Source organism: Callionymus lyra, chromosome 3, assembly GCF_982586985.1.
Source record: "Callionymus lyra chromosome 3, fCalLyr1.hap1.1, whole genome shotgun sequence".
Taxonomy (NCBI): Eukaryota; Metazoa; Chordata; class Actinopteri; order Syngnathiformes; family Callionymidae; genus Callionymus; species Callionymus lyra.
The window spans coordinates 7,985,650-8,007,629 of NC_141820.1; the positions used below are offsets into that span (position 1 = coordinate 7,985,650).

General features: G+C 37.3%; 1 protein-coding gene across 1 annotated transcript in view; it reads right to left on the reverse strand.

Annotated features, from left to right (window-relative positions):
- Positions 1-21,980, reverse strand: part of jarid2b (jumonji and AT-rich interaction domain containing 2b) — a 130,891-nt gene that overhangs the window by 66,056 nt on the left and 42,855 nt on the right. The window contains exon 2 of the mRNA XM_087786307.1: positions 4,895-5,021. Coding sequence (XP_087642433.1) covers positions 4,895-5,021 — 127 coding nt within the window. The remainder of the gene's footprint in view (positions 1-4,894; positions 5,022-21,980) is intronic.

Sequence of the window (21,980 nt, forward strand, 5' to 3'; positions counted from 1 at the left end):
GATGTTACTGACGGTGTTACTGGTGATGTTACTGACGGTGTAACTGACGATGTAACTGACGATGTTACTGACGGTGTTACTGGTGATGTTACTGGTGACGTTACTGACGGTGTTACTGGTGATGTTACTGACGATGCTACTGGTGATGTTACTGGTGACGTTACTGACGGTGTTACTGGTGACGTTTCTGACGGTGTTACTGGTGATGTTACTGGTAATGTAACTGACGATTTTACTGATGGTGTTACTGGTGATGTAACTGACGATGTAACTGACGATTTTACTGATGGTGTTACTGGTGATGTAACTGACGATGTAACTGACGATTTTACTGATGGTGTTACTGGTGATGTAACTGACAATGTTACTGGCGATGTTACTGGCGATGTTACTGGTGATGTTACTGACGGTGTTACTGGCGATGTTACTGGTGATGCTACTGGTGACGTTACTGGCGGTGTTACTGGTGATGTTACTGGTGATGTTACTGACGGTGTTACTGGCGATGTTACTGGTGACGTTACTGACGGTGTTACTGGTGATGTTACTGGTGATGCTACTGGTGATGTTACTGACGGTGTTACTGGTGACGTTACTGACGGTGTTACTGGTGATGTTACTGGTGATGCTACTGGTGACGTTACTGACGGTGTTACTGGCGATGTTACTGGTGACGTTACTGACGGTGTTACTGGTGACGTTACTGACGGTGTTACTGACGGTGTTACTGGCGATGTTACTGGTGATGCTACTGGTGATGTTACTGGTGATGTTACTGGTGACGTTACTGACGGTGTTACTGGCGATGTTACTGGTGACGTTACTGACGGTGTTACTGGTGATGTTACTGGTGACGTTACTGACGGTGTTACTGGCGATGTTACTGACGGTGTTACTGGTGACGTTACTGACGGTGTTACTGGCGATGTTACTGGTGATGCTACTGGTGATGTTACTGGTGACGTTACTGACGGTGTTACTGGCGATGTTACTGGTGACGTTACTGACGGTGTTACTGGCGATGTTACTGGTGATGTTACTGGTGATGCTACTGGTGACGTTACTGACGGTGTTACTGGTGATGTTACTGGTGATGTGTGAAGTCAAGATCTGCCTAGTAATGAAAAAGTACTTTGATTTGTTAGTATTTTCTGCTCCCTTAACATTGTGAATCATTAAAATAACATTAATAATATGCTGCATTTCTGCTTCAACACGTTTATTTGGAAGTTATTTTAAATCTTCTTCAATTTAATAATAATTATTATTATTTAATTATCTTTAAATTACTCCCATTAAATTTAATTATTGTATCAGTTTTACTCACGTTAAAAAGTCCACAATCCATAATCTGTGATGTTACTGGCGATGTTACTGGTGATGTTACTGCCGATGTTACTGACGATGTTACTGGTGATGTTACTGGCGATGTTACTGGTGATGCTACTGGTGACGTTACTGACGGTGTTACTGGCGATGTTACTGGTGATGCTACTGGCGATGTTACTGACGATGTTACTGGTGATGCTACTGGTGACGTTACTGACAGTGTTACTGGCGATGTTACTGGTGATGTTACTGACGGTGTTACTGGCGATGTTACTGGTGATGCTACTGGTGATGTTACTGGTGACGTTACTGACGGTGTTACTGGTGATGTTACTGGTGATGCTACTGGTGATGTTACTGGTGACGTTACTGACGGTGTTACTGGTGATGTTACTGGTGATGCTACTGGTGATGCTACTGGTGATGTTACTGGTGACGTTACTGACGGTGTTACTGGTGATGTTACTGGTGATGCTACTGGTGATGTTACTGGTGACGTTACTGACGGTGTTACTGGTGATGTTACTGGTGATGTGTGAAGTCAAGATCTGCCTAGTAATAAAAAAGTACTTTGATTTGTTAGTATTTTCTGCTCCCTTAACATTGTGAATCATTAAAATAACATTAATAATATGCTGCATTTCTGCTTCAACACGTTTATTTGGAAGTTATTTTAAATCTTCTTCAATTTAATAATAATTATTATTATTTAATTATCTTTAAATTACTCCCATTAAATGTAATTATTGTATCAGTTTTACTCACGTTAAAAAGTCCACAATCCATAATCTCCGCCCCTTATCTTAACTTAAACGCCCGACAAAAGACCCCCGTCTGAATATTACGGCACAAGTCTGGTCCCGACATGATCCCGGTCGCTCAAGCGCCGTCTTGGAACCCAGCGGGAGAGTCTCATTCAAGATGCAGCCCACGCTGAGCACCGTCCTCCAAAATGGCTGACGATTCCACCACAAGGTCTGTCGCGGGGAGAATAAAAAAAAAAAACACCCTGACGCCGCGGAGCTCCGAAGCAGCGGGGACGGTGCATTCAGGAGCCCGATCCCTTTTGTGTCGGCGCCGGCTGCTGCGGTTCCCCCCGGTGCGCCGGGACGATTCTAACGGTTATTTTTTTTCTCCCTCCGCCGATAAGGTCAGATTCCCGCCGAGGCTTAAAAGGCCCCGAGGAGTTTGGAGTGAAGCTCTGAGCACATGGACAATAATCACATGTAGAAATGTGAGGATCTGGAGAAGAAAACTCAGGTTGACGCTTCCTGCCTCTGAACTCTTGTTTCCTGCCTTCCATGTCTGGGTTCAACGGTGTCGGCTGAGAATAGCTTCTGAGGCGCGAGTGAAGTCACATCCAGGTTCTGGTGTTTGTTGTGCACGAGCGTCGGCGTCTGACAAACACTCACTGATGCTCGTTTCAAGTCCTTGTTGTTGTTTTGTTTTGCAACAACAGACGCCGTTTTTCATTGTTTTTAAGACATGAAACGCATCGATTATTAGATCCTTGTTTGTAATTATGAGCTTTATAATCTCACGCTGGTTTGTTTGTGAGAAGATATCGATACATTGCAACATTTTTTTTTCAAGATACTGTTTCGATATTTAACAGCACGGCATCCATTTTATATTTCTCTGCATTCATATCATATTTTAAATGGTTTATATTTTAGTCAAATGTATCAAATAATTCAATGTTTTAACTGCGTCTTTAAAGCTAACATTGAGCATTGCAATCTCTCAAGATCCTGGCGATGACTGAGGACGAGAGGATACAGTGACTCCACTAGCTTTTAAAGCTGATGTTTGGACATATTTTGGTTTGAAAACAAATTAAATCAGTTACGACTTGGTCAAGAGTCATGTGGTCTTTAAATACTACAACACCAGAGTCAAGTACACGACAATACTACATATATACTTGTTACTACACTATCACAACACCAGAGTCAAGTACTGGACAATAATACACATATATACTTGTTACTACACAATCACAACACCAAAGTCAAGTACTGGACAATAATACACATATATACTTGTTACTACACTATCACAACACCAGAGTCAAGTACTGGACAATAATACACATATATACTTGTTACTTCACTACCACAACACCAGAGTCAAGTACTGGACAATAATACACATATATACTTGTTACTACACTATCACAACACCAGAGTCAAGTACTGGACAATAATACACATATATATACTTGTTTCTACACTATCACAACACCAGAGTCAAGTACTGGACAATAATACACATATATATACTTGTTACTACACTATCACAACAGCAGAGTCAAGTACTGGACAATACTACACATATATACTTGTTACTACACTATCACAACACCAGAGTCAAGTACTGGACAATAATACACATATATATACTTGTTACTACACTATCACAACAGCAGAGTCAAGTACTGGACAATAATACATATATACTTGTTACTACACTATCACAACACCAGAGTCAAGTACTGGACAATAATACACATATATACTTGTTACTACACTATCACAACACCAGAGTCAAGTACTGGACAATAATACACATATATACTTGTTACTTCACTACCACAACACCAGAGTCAAGTACTGGACAATAATACACATATATACTTGTTACTACACTATCACAACACCAGAGTCAAGTACTGGACAATAATACACATATATATACTTGTTACTACACTATCACAACACCAGAGTCAAGTACTCCACAATACTACACATATATACTTGTTACTACACTATCACGATATATCGTATCGTTGTCTCTGAATCGCGTCATGTCGTATATAAATATTTTGGCAAACAAACTAACTAATAAACCACTAATTGTGATTTGAACAAATCATTTTGAATGTTTTTTGTGTGTTACATTGTTGTCGCTCTTCACCAACTCTCTGAACCTGAACTACACAACTTTACTGAGCTGAAAATATAACAAACAAGGTTTCTCTCCACAAGATCTTATCACTTAAAAAACGAGGCAGACGCTCCCATCTAACAAACTTAAAAAGTCAATTTTAAATGTGGTGAAAAAACAACCATTCATTAGAACAAACCATGTTTTCTGGAAACATGACGTTATGTCAAGAAGCTCATGTTGCTAAACACATAAGATCGTGTCGTTGTGACACTTGACCTTGATTGATAGTGAGCTGGTGCTGCGTCGCAGCCTACTCCCATCAGTGTTTCAAGTCACTTTGGAAAAAAAAGTATCTAAATGCATTAATGTAATGTATTGTAATGTAATGTAATGTAATGTAATGTAATGTTGTAAATGTGAACCAGACCCTCTGGTTATTATCACTGAAGACTTCAGTCCATTACAAACTCAACTGAGACATTTTGCTTCAGAATAAACAGTAAATTGTAATGAAAAATGATTCACCAGATCACGTGACACAACATCTAAGCTCCACTAACAACCTTGTCATTATCAACAACCTCAACAACTAAGTCAACACTAATCTAATTCTCTTTCAGAGATGATTCGGGAGCGTTTTTTCTTCCGTGGTCAAGGCCACATTCTAGCATCTCACCGTCCGAGTTGGTGGTTCCATCTCCGTCCAGCTGCCTCTTCTGTGCACTCCTGAACTCCTTCAGGGAGAGGTAGAGCACCTTCCGCATCATCCGCTCCTCGGACCACGGAATCCCATCGCTGTCATCCTGGAGAAGCAGAAGGAGAAAGGAGTCAGAAGAGTCGACGTCAACCCTGTGAGGAACACCTTCACGCCTGCTCTGCTGCCAGATCACAAGTTGACAGCAGCGCTAGCTTCATACGTCTCTTCCGCCGCCAGCATTAGCATAACATAGCATTAGCTTACAGCGGGACACCAGGGACCGGATTAGCATAACAATGCGTTAAGGGCAGCGTCTGCACACCAACGCTTTGATAACGCTGATGAATCCACCAGAGATAAGAACTGCATCATGAAGGTGCGAGTCCGGATAATAAGACCCGACGCCGTCCTGCACCCGGAGCAACATCACAGGATAATGAGAAGGACGTTACAAAACGATCCAAATATTGAACACTTTCAAACTGATTTAAAAGGTTAAACTTGGACTAAAGTCGCTGGTAAACGTTGACGTGAAAAATGGAGTTTGAAGCGCAAACAATGTGACAAAAATATGACAAAAAAACGAAAAAAAAAAAGCTTTTTTGTGGAATTTAATAATAATAATATAATAATATAAGAATAACCAATTTATACAAATCAAAATAAAAACTCCCAGAAACAAAAATAACAATAATAATAACAACTCCAGTAGTTATTTGGTAACGCCTTGAGGGTTAAATGTAATTACACTGAGCGCTATATTTGACCCGAACCGAACCAAAAAGCAAACGATTCATTTGATATTTTTTTATTCACATGTATATTTTATTGAACTGTGAAGGTTTTGTTAACACTTTGTTTATCTGAAGCCTTTTCTGGAGATATACATGTTTTCCAAGTCTCCTTACTTATTCGTTTGGCATGCAAAATAAAAAATAAATTGTGAAATTAAATGTAATTTTAATTACGATAATATTCAAACTGATTCAAACTGATTTTTTCAATTTTATTTGACAAAAAAACTGTTTAAAATGTGAATTATTGACACATGTTTCGCTCTCAGAGTAGATAAAATAAAAATCTAGTTAATCAAGTTAAATTAAACTTGATGTAACGCAAAAACAATTAAAACTTTACTTTGTAGTTTCACACTGACATGATAATGAGGGGCCACAGAAACACAATTAACGGCTTATATCTGATTATATTGATTATTTGAAGCTTCACGGTCACGGAACACACTTTAAAAGAGGAACGTAGCCACCTCTAGACTGAGAAATCTACATTTGTATTAAATTATCTTAAAGGTAAATAAGGATCTCTAGTCGGTGAGATAACAAGAGATCCTGTTGAACAAACATGGAAACATTTCAAAGACTTTCAACTCGACACACACTGACCACGACTCTTGTCGCACACGTCGCACACAGCAGGGAGATCCAAACTCAAGTCAAACACACTCAGAACTCTTTGAACCCGATTCTCTCACGTCGTACGAATCCTCTTCACACGTCAAGACAATATTGACACGAGTGTCGATCGTCTCGTGTCTCTTACAGGATCGTCTTTGATTCGCTGCTCCGGGCCCCGGGGACCCAGGCTCTTTTTGGGAGTGTGTGTGAGTGTGAGGGGGGGTCCCAGATGAAATACAGGGGTGTCTGCGTGTGATGGGGCTGACGGGTGACAGCCGAGTCTACCACACACACACACACAGGTAAAACACACACACACAGTATGGAGTGTATTGTCGAGTGCAGCGATGCTTTGCAGCCTCTGACAGTGGTTGATAGGGTGTGTTTTTGTGTAGCATGCACTACCTCATTACACTGTCACACATGACCAAGTCTGCACACACACACACACACACACACACACAACGAGGTATACACACCACACACACATGCACCCATTCAATTATGCCAGTTTCTCCTACAGTAAATGTAATGTAATCTGTGTGTGTGTGTGTGTGTGTACACACCTATTACCCAGAAACCTCGCTGGCATCTCTGTGAGTGTGGCACGTGGCCAAACAAGCATCACACACACACACACACACACACACACACACACACACAGACAGTCCTCGACTCATGACAGGGTCGGTGTCACAACACAACAGAAGTGGGTCACGACAGATAATGAACTTTATTAACTTTTCATCACTTTCTCACTGGTGTCGACAACACACACACACACACACACACACACACACACACACACACACACACACACACACACACACACACACACACTGTTGGCCCAACAAGTCCATGATTGACACGTAATATTAAATATAAGATTGTATTTCAATCAAATGGATTAAATATAACATATAGATTTCAATATTTGTAACAAACATATGAACACAAATTTGAAATCTGGTTTAAAGCTGTAAAAAATATGCAATTTAAGGAATATTCTAAATATATTATTAAACTTGTTTATTAGTTAAAGAGATAAAACTTTTAAAAGCATACAAAGGAATAAATAAGCAACACTATTCAATTTAATAAAAAAGTCAGGAGTTCAAAATAATCCGATCTTTATTAAGTGTTATTAACTAAAAATAAGATGTATATTAAGTTAAAGATGAATTAAGACAGAATAGAAATAGAGAAGCTCAGAGACAACGAGTCATTTATGAGGCGACATCTTTAACATATTAGATAAACAATGACAACATAACTTTTCTCATTGATCTGATCGTGTATTTTTCAAAGTAAAAGTTCTAAACGGAGCAAAGTCACATGAAACTACAACAACGGTGGGTCACTGTCATGCTTTTATTTTGAAGGGAATGGAAACTGTTAAAAAAAACTGGTCAAGATTAAAAAACGAATAAACTCTTTTACTTTGACAGCATCGCAGTCAAGTCAATCGACCAATCAGGGACGCCCAGGAACAGCAGCATCAGCCTGTGATCAATATGTACGACTTCATTGCTCAGAGACGAGCGTAAAACTACACACTATTGTTCTCTGGACCCCCGTCCAGTATAGACAATGACGATATGTTCATTTAATCGCACCTTGTCAAGGTGGTGCCCCGCAAACCGTGTTGTCAACAACTGGAAGACCTAAAGCCCTACATTCTGATACGCAACCTATAACTTTTTATTGTATTTTATTGTAATTATATTGTATTTTACCTCAAATTTAAGCCAATAGTTTTTTTTAAATAGTCATTTTCTTTGTTTGGGTCGAGTCCTTTCATTTCATGGTGAGATTGGGTCTTAAAACCAGATGATCCGATGACCGGAAATTCCCAAAATACAAACATCTGGTCGTATATTGATGTCATAATATCGACATGTCATTGAAACATGTGTCGCTCACGTAACCTTCTAACAATTTAAGATATTTATAAAGTATTTTAATCACCAGCAAACCGTCGTTAAACTTGAATTCAACTTAATAGAAAACAAACAATGCAACATTTATGGGTAATGAGGGCCACAGAAACACAAACAAAAGGGCCTTCATGTGGCCCCGGAGCCACATTCGCTCTAATTAAAGCTTTCAACTATTTTCACGGCGGCGAATAACAAAGTCACTTATAAAATAAAAACCTCTTCTCTGTGCGCAGGTTCTCAAGTGTTTCCAGCAGATCTACCTGGCACACACACACACACACACTTCCTTTCAACCGGCAGAAACACACTAATGAGGCGTGTGTGTGTGTGTGTGTGTGTGTGTGTGCTGTCACTCGGCAGCGAGTCTTTGGAGTGCGCAGGTAATCCAGCAGAAAGCCACGAGCGCGACAGACAGACACCTTACAGCCTCCATCGGGGGAGCGAGCTTGAAGAAGCCAAAGCAGATCATTACGTCGCGGGCTCTCGTCACACACACCGGATACACCTCCATAATTCCTCTCCCGCTGGGCCTCGTCTCCAAAATACTTGACTGTGGAGAAGAAGTCAAGACGCCGAGAGGTTTGTCGTCACTCAAGATTATTAAAAATACTAAATAATCTCCGGCGTGTTTCGGATAAATCCCTGAAACTGCAGCGTTACCATATGATGTTTGGATGCATGACTTCATATGGAAAACATATCTTCCATCATCCATCATGAAGGGAAGAACAGAAACTCAACAGGGTCTGGATGAAGTGATGACAATATTCAACGAATGTTTCCTGGAATACATTTCCTACGCGTTGACGCTGATGTAGATAAGATACTCCTGCGCTGGTTCCATCAAACACTCTTCATCTCACATGGTTTTTACAATTCTTTGAAACGTTTCTCTTCAGACGTGTTCATCTCCAGAAACATCAAACTCACTTTCATCCATCGAGACACGGAAGAACGAAATACTGACGTGAAAACAAGCTTAAAAACATTAGCCGAGAGAATATACTAGTGATGTGTGGGTGAGGTATCATGATACAGTTGATAAGGTATCATGATACAGTTGATGAGGTATTATAAAGTTGATGAGGTATGATACAGTTTATGAAGTATCATAAGAGTTGATGAGGTATCATGATACAGTTGATGAGGTATCATGATACAGTGATGAGGTATCATGATACAGTTGATGAGGTATCATACAGTTGATGAGGTATCATACAGTTGATGAGGTATGATACAGTTTATGAAGTATCATAAGAGTTGATGAGGTATCATGATACAGTTAATGAGGTATCATGATACAGTTGATGAGGTATCACAAGAGTTGATGAGGTATCATGATACAGTGGATGAGGTATCATGATACAGTTGATGAGGTATCATAAGAGTTGATGAGGTATCATGATACAGTTAATGAGGTATTGGAAATAGTTGATGTGGTATCATGATACAGTTGATGAGGTATCATGACACAGTGATGAGGTATCATGATACAGTGATGAGGTATTGGAAATAGTTGATGAGGTATCATGATACAGTTGATGAGGTATCATGATACAGTGATGAGGTATTGGAAATAGTTGATGATGTATCATGATACAGTTAATGAGGTATTGGAAATAGTTGATGAGGTATCATGATACAATTGATAAGGTATCATGATACAGTGATGAGGTATTGGAAATAGTTGATGAGGTATCATGATACAGTTGATGAGGTATCATGATACAGTGATGAGGTATTGGAAATGGTTGACGAGCTATGAAACAGGGTCTTCATTTAGATCGTTAAAATCCACTATTTCAACGAGAGATGAAATCTAGTGGTCATTCAAAAAGAAGACACTGTATCATGATACCTCAAAGAGGTGTCACAAATAAATCATATAATATTCAGGGATATACTTGTTACAAAAATGTAACAATTAGAACCACATGTTCAATAGTTACAATAAAAAAATCTATTGAGAACCGTAGTACTTTTCACGACTAGTACATACTATGAATAGTACATACTGATATATCAGACCCAACACACTAAACTTTTAAGGATTGGCCTTGAATCAAAACTTACTCCGAACAGCAGGATGCAAGAGGCAGGAAAAGCCTAAAAGTAGCATCATTACCAAGAGGCCGGTTCACTGACGGTGCAGAGAGGAAGCAGCTTCCACGGTGACGTGGATCAGTCGAGCCAATATCCTGCGAGACTTCCAGATACAGACCTAATGCTAACGGCTAACTAACCGGACATTGTGATCGTAGATAAGCTGCAGATGAAAAAGATGTGGTGATAGTAGCCGTCCTTCGCCATAGCAACATCCAGAAGAAGCTTCTAGAGGAACTGGAAACTCTTGGCAATGACAAACCCAGAGATAAATACATTATATACATTAATATATATATTTGTTGGTCCCGCGACCGTGTTCAGGAACCATCAGCAGATCCATAGACCTCAGAGCCCGAGCTGGGGTGTAAGTCTGGATCAGAATGTACTGATGGAAGGTCTGACCATGAATAGATCTGAAAGTAAGAACCAGGATTTTAAAGTTGATCCTGAAAGAAACTGGCAGCCAGTGAAGAGTTTTAAGGATCGGAGAAATGTGAGTTCTTCTACTAGAGCAGCCAGTGAAGAGTTTGAAGGAGAAATGTGAGTTCTTCTACTAGAGCAGCCAGTGAAGAGTTTGAAGGAGAAATGTGAGTTCTTCTACTAGAGCAGCCAGTGAAGAGTTTGAAGGAGAAATGTGAGTTCTTCTACTAGAGCAGCCAGTGAAGAGTTTGAAGGAGAAATGTGAGTTCTTCTACTAGAGCAGCCAGTGAAGAGTTTGAAGGAGAAATGTGAGTTCTTCTACTAGAGCAGCCAGTGAAGAGTTTGAAGGAGAAATGTGAGTTCTTCTACTAGAGCAGCCAGTGAAGAGTTTGAAGGAGAAATGTGAGTTCTTCTACTAGAGCAGCCAGTGAAGAGTTTGAAGGAGAAATGTGAGTTCTTCTACTAGAGCAGCCAGTGAAGAGTTTGAAGGAGAAATGTGAGTTCTTCTACTAGAGCAGCCAGTGAAGAGTTTGAAGGAGAAATGTGAGTTCTTCTACTAGAGCAGCCAGTGAAGAGTTTGAAGGAGAAATGTGAGTTCTTCTACTAGAGCAGCCAGTGAAGAGTTTGAAGGAGAAATGTGAGTTATTCTACTAGAGCAGCCAGTGAAGAGTTTGAAGGAGAAATGTGAGTTCTTCTACTAGAGCAGCTCAGAATTCTGGCTGCAGAGTTTTGTATGAACTGCAGGCGAGACACATCCTTCTTGTTTAGACATGAAAATAAACTGTTATAATAGTATAAACGACACAAACACATGGTTTAGTGGAATATAATGTACACATTAGCTATGACGGCGCTAACATGTCCGACGCTCTAAAAATACTCCGGACATGTCATGGCGGAGGAATGTGGGCGGCCGGCCAGCCTGCGACTCGCTCGACAGAACCGACTCCAGATCTGTAATTCTAGCTCACGTTTCCTCTCGGATAAAGACGGATCAATGGAAGAAAAATGCTATTTTTAAAAGGCTGGTTGATCGGCTGCAGCTTCGCCTCGACTTCCTGGACCTCTTGTGCACATGTGCGGCAGATGATCGCCGCGAGGACGTGACTTCATAACACGTGTCACTGATAATATGATTCGATTCCAGAAGGACTGGCAGCAGAGTCTGGATGACGAGTACGAACGTCTTAAACTGGATAAAAGCATGTGGAGCATCATTGGCAGCAGAACCGTTGTAGTAGTTCAAGTTTGTTGTCATTTGTACTTGATGGAAAAACAAAGCTGTCTGTGATGTTTCGACCATTGTTTTTATCAGTGTAATGTTGTTTGTTTCTGAAGAAATGATGATTTATTTCCCTCCAAGTAATGCTGAAGGTCGTCATGTGCAGATCATCCTGACTAGTTTAACTAGTTTAATTCAATGCTGGTCATTCATTCCCAAACATTCCGGTTCAATATTCCGTAAATCAAATCAAACCGATAAAGATGATAACGAAATGCGTTTGTGTGGGAAAAGTTCAAGTTAAATGTTAAAAGTTCAGAAGTCACTGTTGACCTATTGACCTCGTCCTCTCTCAAAGACAAAAAGTCGTTGAATTACTTTTAATAACACGACAACTCTCGCTTCACAACATTCCACGACTTTCATCGTCTTCCAAACAACCAAATCGGCTTTTTTGATTGACACGCGGCTGAGCCAATCACATCTTATAGTGCTTCCACTCTATGGGCGGAGCTTATGACAAAGAAAGCGTCACATTGGTTGATTTACAAACAATAATGAAACCATTTTCAATTAAATGAAACTATTTTCAACTATAATCAAACAATTTTCAACTGTAATCAAACAATTTTCAACTATAATCAAACAATTTTCAACTTTAATCAAACAATTTTCAACTATAATCAAACAATTTTCAACTAAATCAAACAATTTTCAACTATAATCAAACAATTTTCAACTTTAATCAAACAATTTTCAACTATAATCAAACAATTTTCAACTAAATCAAACAATTTTCAACTGTAATCAAACAATTTTCAACTGTAATCAAACAATTTTCAACTATAATCAAACAATTTTCAACTATAATCTAACAATTTTCAACTATAATCAAACAATTTTCAACTATAATCAAACAATTTTCAACTGTAATCAAAAATGTTCAACTATAATCAAACAATTTTCAACTATAATCAAACAATTTTCAACTAGAATCAAACATTTTTCAACTGTAATCTAACTATTTTAAAATAGAATCAAACAATTTTCACTTAAATTGAGAAAAACCCAACAATAATCAAATATTTTTAACTAAAATCAAACTATTTTATTGGGGGGGGGGGGCTGGTCCAATCAGCTGCACCTTCACAAAAGTGGTTTTCTGTGAGTGTGTCGTGTCAATAAAGTTGTAAAAAACATTAACAGAATAAAATATCAAACAGAAAAAACATGTTATATTAGACAAGAATATGATTCGGTGTAAAATTCCTGTTAAATCACGTTTGAAAACAACAAACATGTTTTGAACTTTGGATTAAATTGTTGCATAAAATGGTCATAAAAGCCTAAAGAAAACACAAAGACGTAGTTTAAGACTTGAAGTCAAAGATGACATCGTTCATAATAAACTATATATAAGCGTCTTAACCTGAGTCTCCGCGAGTCCTCGTCCCTTATAGGAGGACGCTGGACGTCACAGGACAGGGGGGCGAGCTGAGGGGTCGACGGGGACACGGGGCCCTATATAATCGCCTCATTACGCCACCAGCTCGCCGCTCTGGAATGTGTGTGTGTGTGTGTGTGTGTGTGTGTGTGTGTGTGTGTGTGAATCCTCCACTTAACATGCACGAGGAGACGCTCATCACTTCTATTTAAGAAGCTGTTTTCACGTTTAAATCCATCGGCGTGTCGTCGTGTCAGAAGCGCCGACAAAAGATTTGTATTTGAAAAGTAGGTCAAGTCACTCTTGCACTTTATTACCAGAATATTATGTTATTTGTCGCCACACACACACACACTCTGGCTGTCAATCATCCGAGCGGCGACAGTGACAGACCGCCGCTCGTCACTCATCCGAGCGTTGAACGCCGGCGGCGGCGTTTGGCAGCAGCCGAGCACGAGCGATGTTAGTCGCGCTCGCCGTTTTGCTTTGACTCGCAATAAATGTCACGTCACTTGAAATATCGTTCGTTTTTTTCACCGGAGTCTGTGAGAGGATTTGACCGGCCAGTCTGACCCGACCCATAATGCACTGCAACCGTTGGAACCGGTGGATTCAAACCAAGAGTTGAGGATTTGAATTCTCTAGTATTTAAAAAAAGTCCGTTTTTTCAAGTTTATGTAAGAGAATTTTAACAATATATACATACAAAAACACACCTTGATTATTTTTTAAATTCCTTACAAACTTTATCTAAGAAGTTGTCAAAGTTAGCTCATCGAAGGTAGATCAGGAGACGTTTCTTACGCAAATACTAATAATATTATTGCTTTAAATTGTTGAGTTAAAGGAAATGTTTTTGTTAATAAATACTTTTTTTAAAGGCAAAATTTCGCCACATATTAGATCAAAGCGCAAACCAAAAATACTCATGAATGTTTGGACACAACAACAAACGTAAATATATTGTAACAAAACGACATGTTGCGATACTGAATATATTGAGTTTTATTGAAAGATTGTATTGCAGGAAAACTTAGCATAGTTAGCGTAGCATCGTCATAGCAAAGTAATTTGTATTTCACAAGAGAAATAGAGTTCATATTTTTTAAATGCGCACTTTTATCAATCAGTGTCACGTTCTGTAAAGTTGTCAATTTGTACTTCTATGTCTTGTTGTTGTTTACGTCTCCGTCCGTCTCTGAACTGTGCGGCGCAGCTCGCTAGGCTCGGTTGCTATGGCGACGCGTCTTGCCAGCGTGCTGACTTAGCTCAGTATATCCACGGAAGTAATACTAACTTGTGATCTAGTCAAACACTAGTGATCCAGTCACTCGTCTCTTTCAACCTCCTTTGTTAAAGTATCATATCGTAAGAACTTTTCATCTCGTCTCAGTTGTTTTCTTATAAGATCGTGAACTTCCGAACAAACCTGTCCGTCTTCACCGTATGCTAACGAGCTAAGTTGTTAGCGTCATTTATAAAGTGTTATGTGTGCGTGTACAAGGAGGTGGATTTATTATTGATTTGGTGATATCACGACGCGCCGGCGGCTCCTCTCTGATGTCGCTCAGTTTGGCGGGAAACCGATGCAAGTCCCGCGAGACTGAGCGTTATAAGAGATATTTTTCTACCATCATGTCGGCACTGAAGCGCAGAAATAGTGGAGTGCTGCAGTCAAACCTGCAGTTGATCTAAACAAACCCTCTCACCTCCACAGCAGCTGCTGCACAAAGACGAACATCCCTTGTGATGATGGCGACACACAGTCGTGCTCAAGGGCTCGTACTGCCCTGGGTTTGAACTCTCGGCCGTACATCAGCCTGATGACATCACAGGGGAGATCATGAAACTCACGACGTATGTACGGACATTAATGATGTCATCGTTGATAACGTCACGTTATAACACTGTTGCAGCCTCAGAACCAACACACACTCGGAGAGTTACGACTTCAGCTTTTCTTACCATTTTCAACTAAAATCAAACAATTTTCAACTAAAATCAAACAATTTTCAACTATAATCAATCAATTTTCAACTATAATCAAACATTTTTCAACTAAAATGAAACATTTTTCAACTATAATCAAACAATTTTCAACTATAATCAAACAATTTCAACTATAATCAAACAATTTTAAACTATAATCAAACAATTTCAACTATAATCAAACAATTTTCAACTATAATCAAACATTTTTCAACTAAAATGAAACATTTTTCAACTATAATCAAACAATTTTCAACTATAATCAAACATTTTTCAACTAAAATGAAACATTTTTCAACTATAATCAAACAATTTTCAACTATAATCAAACAATTTCAACTATAATCAAACAATTTTCAACTATAATCAAACATTTTTCAACTAAAATCAAACAATTTTCAACTATAATCAAACAATTTTCAACTATAATCAAACAATTTCAACTATAATCAAACAATTTTAAACTATAATCAAACAATTTCAACTATAATTAAACAATTTTCTGTTGATCAAACACACTATTTATGGGAAGGATCAGAGAGAAGAAAACTTCTTATTATTTATGCTTTCATTAATAATTTAAATTTCACTGAACCAAATGTTAACTTCCTACTAACATGTCAAGGAAATAAAGACGTTATATATATATTATAGTCGAGCACTGAACTGGAAACCCTGAACAAAACTGCATGAAATGATTAATATGTACTCAAATAACTTTTAAATAAAGTTTTCAATTAGAAGTATTTGCTGATCAAACTCTATAAAGGCTGGAGCAGAAGCGTCCGGAGACTAAAGACTTTCCTGCCGACACGAGGGGAACAGGAAGCAGTAACAGGAAGCAGAGGAACCTCATTAGCCCTGAGCCTCGTCTGACAGGAACACCCTGCAGGCAGCAGACGTGCACACCTTCATATCTGGACTCTTTATGCAGCTGGTTGGCGGAGGAGGTTCGGCTCGCGCCTGAGGGACGCCCAACCGTCAGTCTGGTCCGACCTGCCTCGGGATCAGGTGTTGGAATGCGAGCAGGTACGGCGGCGGAAAAAAAATGACGGCGGGGAAGGAAAACACCGTCGCACATGTCGACACGTTCGCTCGACAACAACAACTCGTAGCCTGAGGCTAAGAACTCACGTATTCTCTGAACGCGCAGCTGGTTAAATCCTGGGCGAGCGCACGAAGCGACGCGAGCAGGAGAACCAGGTTCTCCACACGTGAGTTAAATGTTGACATGAGTCCAGCCAGGCATCGTTGGACCTGGTTTAACTTCATTCCAGCTCAATTAAACTCCATTTTAACATCTATTATCGACAGCAGTCAAAGGAACCTCACAGGTGACGAGTCTCACTCTCACACCCGAATGAAAGGATAGAATTTAGCCTTAAGAACGATCTCAGCGAAGACAACTAAACAAACACAAACTGGCGACGACCGGTGGAAACTAAGGAGTGTCAACTTTTCTTTCCTCCACCGTCGTGTATCCGGTTACATGCGGTACGAACACTTGAGGGTTTCCACTTAAACACGTCCTGATCCTATTACAGCAAAGCCCTTCCAGTAGTTATCAGACGTGTGATCTTTATTCTTGAAGACTCACTGCGAATAAGTACTACATTAAAGCAAACGTTGGGGATACGTAACACAACTTCATTCCGTATTTTTGGGATGATAAGGAGTACTTTAGTACTTGCTACTACTGACCTCAAACCGATTTCATGTGGAACACTGAACTCAAACATATTTCAAAATGTTTGTAAACTCAAAGCTGCATCGTAAACTACTGTAGTATTACTAAATATTATACTCAGTGCAGTTTTATCTAGTACTACAAGACCATATTATCACTGTGCAAGGCTAAATAGTAATACGCCTAATACTACTAAGCCGAAACAACTTTACAAACATTTTACTCTGCAATAATACAAGAAGAAAGAAAAAACGCTATTGAAAATATTGAGTATTCATTGGATAGAACATATATTTTCGATAAAGAGCTAATACAAATACAAACACAAATAAAAAAATTAAATTAAAACAAATGTTCTTATGAGTGTAAAGGAATAAGGTTTTTTTTAAAGGCAAACTTTATTTTCAACTTTACTGTATTTACTGCAGTACTTACTTACTGTACAATAAAACTTTTTTTTTACTTTTTGAGTATTTATTTCACCCCTAATAATAATAATACTGTCCTTCTCGATAGATGGATGGATGGATGGATGGATGGATGGATGGATGGATGGATGGATGGATGGATGGATGGATGGATGGATGGATGGATGGATGGATGGATGGATGGATGGATGGATGGATGGATGGATGGACGGATGGATGGATGGATGGATGGATGGATGGATGGACGGACGGACGGATGGATGGATGGATGGATGGAAAACAGCATTAAATATCATAGAAAGCAGAAATACTTGTAACTATGACTTCATCACAAGAGACTCTCGATCAGGTCCATCAATCAAGTCCAGTCGTGTCAACAAAGACGACCATTGAACGACACATTCTGGACGCAGACACAACACTGGGTCGAGGTCTTTCCTCTCGTCGCTGACATGAATCGGCAACAAAGTGCTTCCTGTGGCATCGAAGCTGGCATGGAAGCTGGCATGGAAGCTGGCGTGCAGCTGGTGGCGACGCCGGAGCTCGGGCGGACGACTGGCCAGACGCCGCCGCCATTTGTGGCGAGACCAGAGGCCAGAGGCGAGCTCTACACACATGTGTCCTCGTCCTCCGTCCACGCTGGTGTTGAAACCTCTCATGTGCAGCTGCGTCCGTCGACAACTTCCTGCTCAGACTTTAGTGGTGGTTTGGAGGCGAGTGATCCGCCCGGAGATCAGTGCGAGAGTTTGGCGAGTGAACCTGAGAGACTCGTTTTCATGACTCAGTGATGACATCAGAGGGAAGTCGAGTCAGTTCGAAGAAATCACAACATCTCTGGACCCTCAACACGCCTTGATATCGCAGTGTTTAATAGAACTGTATCAGTGTTATGTTTAATATAAATGTATCAATGTTATGTTTAATAGAACTATATCAGTGTTATGTTTAATAGAACTATATCAGTGTTATGTTTAATAGAACTGTATCAGTGTTATGTTTAATAGAACTGTATCAATGTTATGTTTAATAGAACTGTATCAATGTTATGTTTAATAGAACTGTATCAATGTTATGTTTAATAGAACTGTATCAATGTTATGTTTAATAGAACTGTATCAATGTTATGTTTAATATAAATGTATCAATGTTATGTTTAATAGAACTATATCAGTGTTATGTTTAATAGAACTGTATCAGTGTTATGTTTAATATAAATGTATCAGTGTTATGTTTAATAGAACTATATCAGTGTTATGTTTAATAGAACTATATCAGTGTTATGTTTAATAGAACTGTATCAGTGTTATGTTTAATAGAACTGTATCAATGTTATGTTTAATAGAACTGTATCAATGTTATGTTTAATAGAACTGTATCAGTGTTATGTTTAATAGAACTGTATCAGTGTTATGTTTAATAGAACTATATCAGTGTTATGTTTAATAGAACTATATCAGTGTTATGTTTAATAGAACTGTATCAGTGTTATGTTTAATAGAACTGTATCAGTGTTATGTTTAATAGAACTGTATCAATGTTATGTTTAATAGAACTGTATCAATGTTATGTTTAATAGAACTGTATCAATGTTATGTTTAATAGAACTGTATCAATGTTATGTTTAATAGAACTGTATCAGTGTTATGTTTAATAGAACTATATCAGTGTTATGTTTAATAGAACTGTATCAGTGTTATGTTTAATAGAACTGTATCAGTGTTATGTTTAATAGAACTGTATCAATGTTATGTTTAATAGAACTGTATCAATGTTATGTTTAATAGAACTGTATCAATGTTATGTTTAATAGAACTGTATCAGTGTTATGTTTAATAGAACTGTATCAGTGTTATGTTTAATAGAACTGTATCAGTGTTATGTTTAATAGAACTGTATCAGTGTTATGTTTAATAGAACTATATCAGTGTTATGTTTAATAGAACTGTATCAATGTTATGTTTAATATAAATGTATCAGTGTTATGTTTAATAGAACTGTATCAGTGTTATGTTTAATATAAATGTATCAATGTTATGTTTAATAGAACTATATCAGTGTTATGTTTAATAGAACTGTATCAATGTTATGTTTAATAGAACTGTATCAGTGTTATGTTTAATAGAACTGTATCAATGTTATGTTTAATAGAACTATATCAATGTTATGTTTAATAGAACTGTATCAATGTTATGTTTAATAGAACTGTATCAATGTTATGTTTAATAGAACTGTATCAATGTTATGTTTAATAGAACTGTATCAATGTTATGTTTAATATAAATGTATCAATGTTATGTTTAATAGAACTATATCAATGTTATGTTTAATAGAACTGTATCAATGTTATGTTTAATATAAATGTATCAATGTTATGTTTAATAGAACTATATCAATGTTATGTTTAATAGAACTGTATCAATGTTATGTTTAATAGAACTGTATCAATGTTATGTTTAATAGAACTGTATCAGTGTTATGTTTAATAGAACTGTATCAATGTTATGTTTAATATAAATGTATCAATGTTATGTTTAATAGAACTGTATCAATGTTATGTTTAATAGAACTGTATCAATGTTATGTTTAATAGAACTGTATCAATGTTATGTTTAATATAAATGTATCAATGTTATGTTTAATATAAATGTATCAATGTTATGTTTAATAGAACTGTATCAATGTTATGTTTAATAGAACTGTATCAATGTTATGTTTAATAGAACTGTATCAATGTTATGTTTAATATAAATGTATCAATGTTATGTTTAATATAAATGTATCAATGTTATGTTTAATAGAACTGTATCAGTGTTATGTTTAATATAAATGTATCAATGTTATGTTTAATATAAATGTATCAATGTTATGTTTAATAGAACTGTATCAATGTTATGTTTAATAGAACTGTATCAATGTTATGTTTAATAGAACTGTATCAATGTTATGTTTAATATAAATGTATCAATGTTATGTTTAATATAAATGTATCAATGTTATGTTTAATAGAACTGTATCAATGTTATGTTTAATATAAATGTATCAATGTTATGTTTAATAGAACTGTATCAATGTTATGTTTAATAGAACTGTATCAATGTTATGTTTAATATAAATGTATCAATGTTATGTTTAATAGAACTATATCAGTGTTATGTTTAATATAAATGTATCAATGTTATGTTTAATAGAACTATATCAGTGTTATGTTTAATAGAACTGTATCAGTGTTATGTTTAATAGAACTGTATCAATGTTATGTTTAATATAAATGTATCAATGTTATGTTTAATAGAACTATATCAATGTTATGTTTAATAGAACTGTATCAATGTTATGTTTAATATAACTGTATCAATGTTATGTTTAATATAACTATATCAATGTTATGTTTAATAGAACTGTATCAGTGTTATGTTTAATAGAACTGTATCAATGTTATGTTTAATAGAACTGTATCAATGTTATGTTTGATAGAACTATATCAGTGTTATGTTTAATATAAATGTATCAATGTTATGTTTAATAGAACTGTATCAGTGTTATGTTTAATAGAACTGTATCAATGTTATGTTTAATAGAACTGTATCAATGTTATGTTTGATAGAACTATATCAGTGTTATGTTTAATATAAATGTATCAATGAATATTGTTTTGATTGTTTAAGCGCTTTGTGACCCTGGTCTGGAAAAGTGCTTTATAAATAAAAATTACTTACTTTCTGAATAAAATACATAAATTACTTTATTTACAATCAACATGATAATATTCACAGCATTTGTACATATTTGTGTCGCAATTTAACTTCGGTCATTACGTCCTCTGGAGCTAGAGAAAAAGAACTATATCCAGCGAGATTCTGGTGATGACTGAGGACGAGAGGATACAGTGACTCCAGCTGCGTTTAAAGCTAATGTTTGGACATATTTTGGTTTGAAAAACAAATGAAAGAAGTTACGACTTCATCAAGAGTCATGTGGTCTGTAAATTCTACAACACCAGATTAAAGTACTTGATAATACTACACATATATCCTTGTTACTACAGTTTCACAATATACTGTATATTACAATATATTGTATCGTTCACCCTGTATCGTGATACATATCGTATCAACATATTTATGCTATAACGTCCTTTGAATCTAAAGGAACAATAAAATCCCACGAGATTCCAGCAATGACTGAGGACGAGAGGATACAGTGAGTCCAGCAGCTTTTAAAAGCTGATGTTTGGACATATTTTGGTTTGAAAACAAATGAAAGCAGTTACGACTTCGCCAAGAGTCATGTGGTCTGTAAATACTACAACACCAGAGTCAAGTACTCGACAATACTACAAACATATCCTCGTTACTACAGTATCACTCTATACTGCATATTGTAATATACTGCATCGTTGCCCCTGTTTCGTGATACA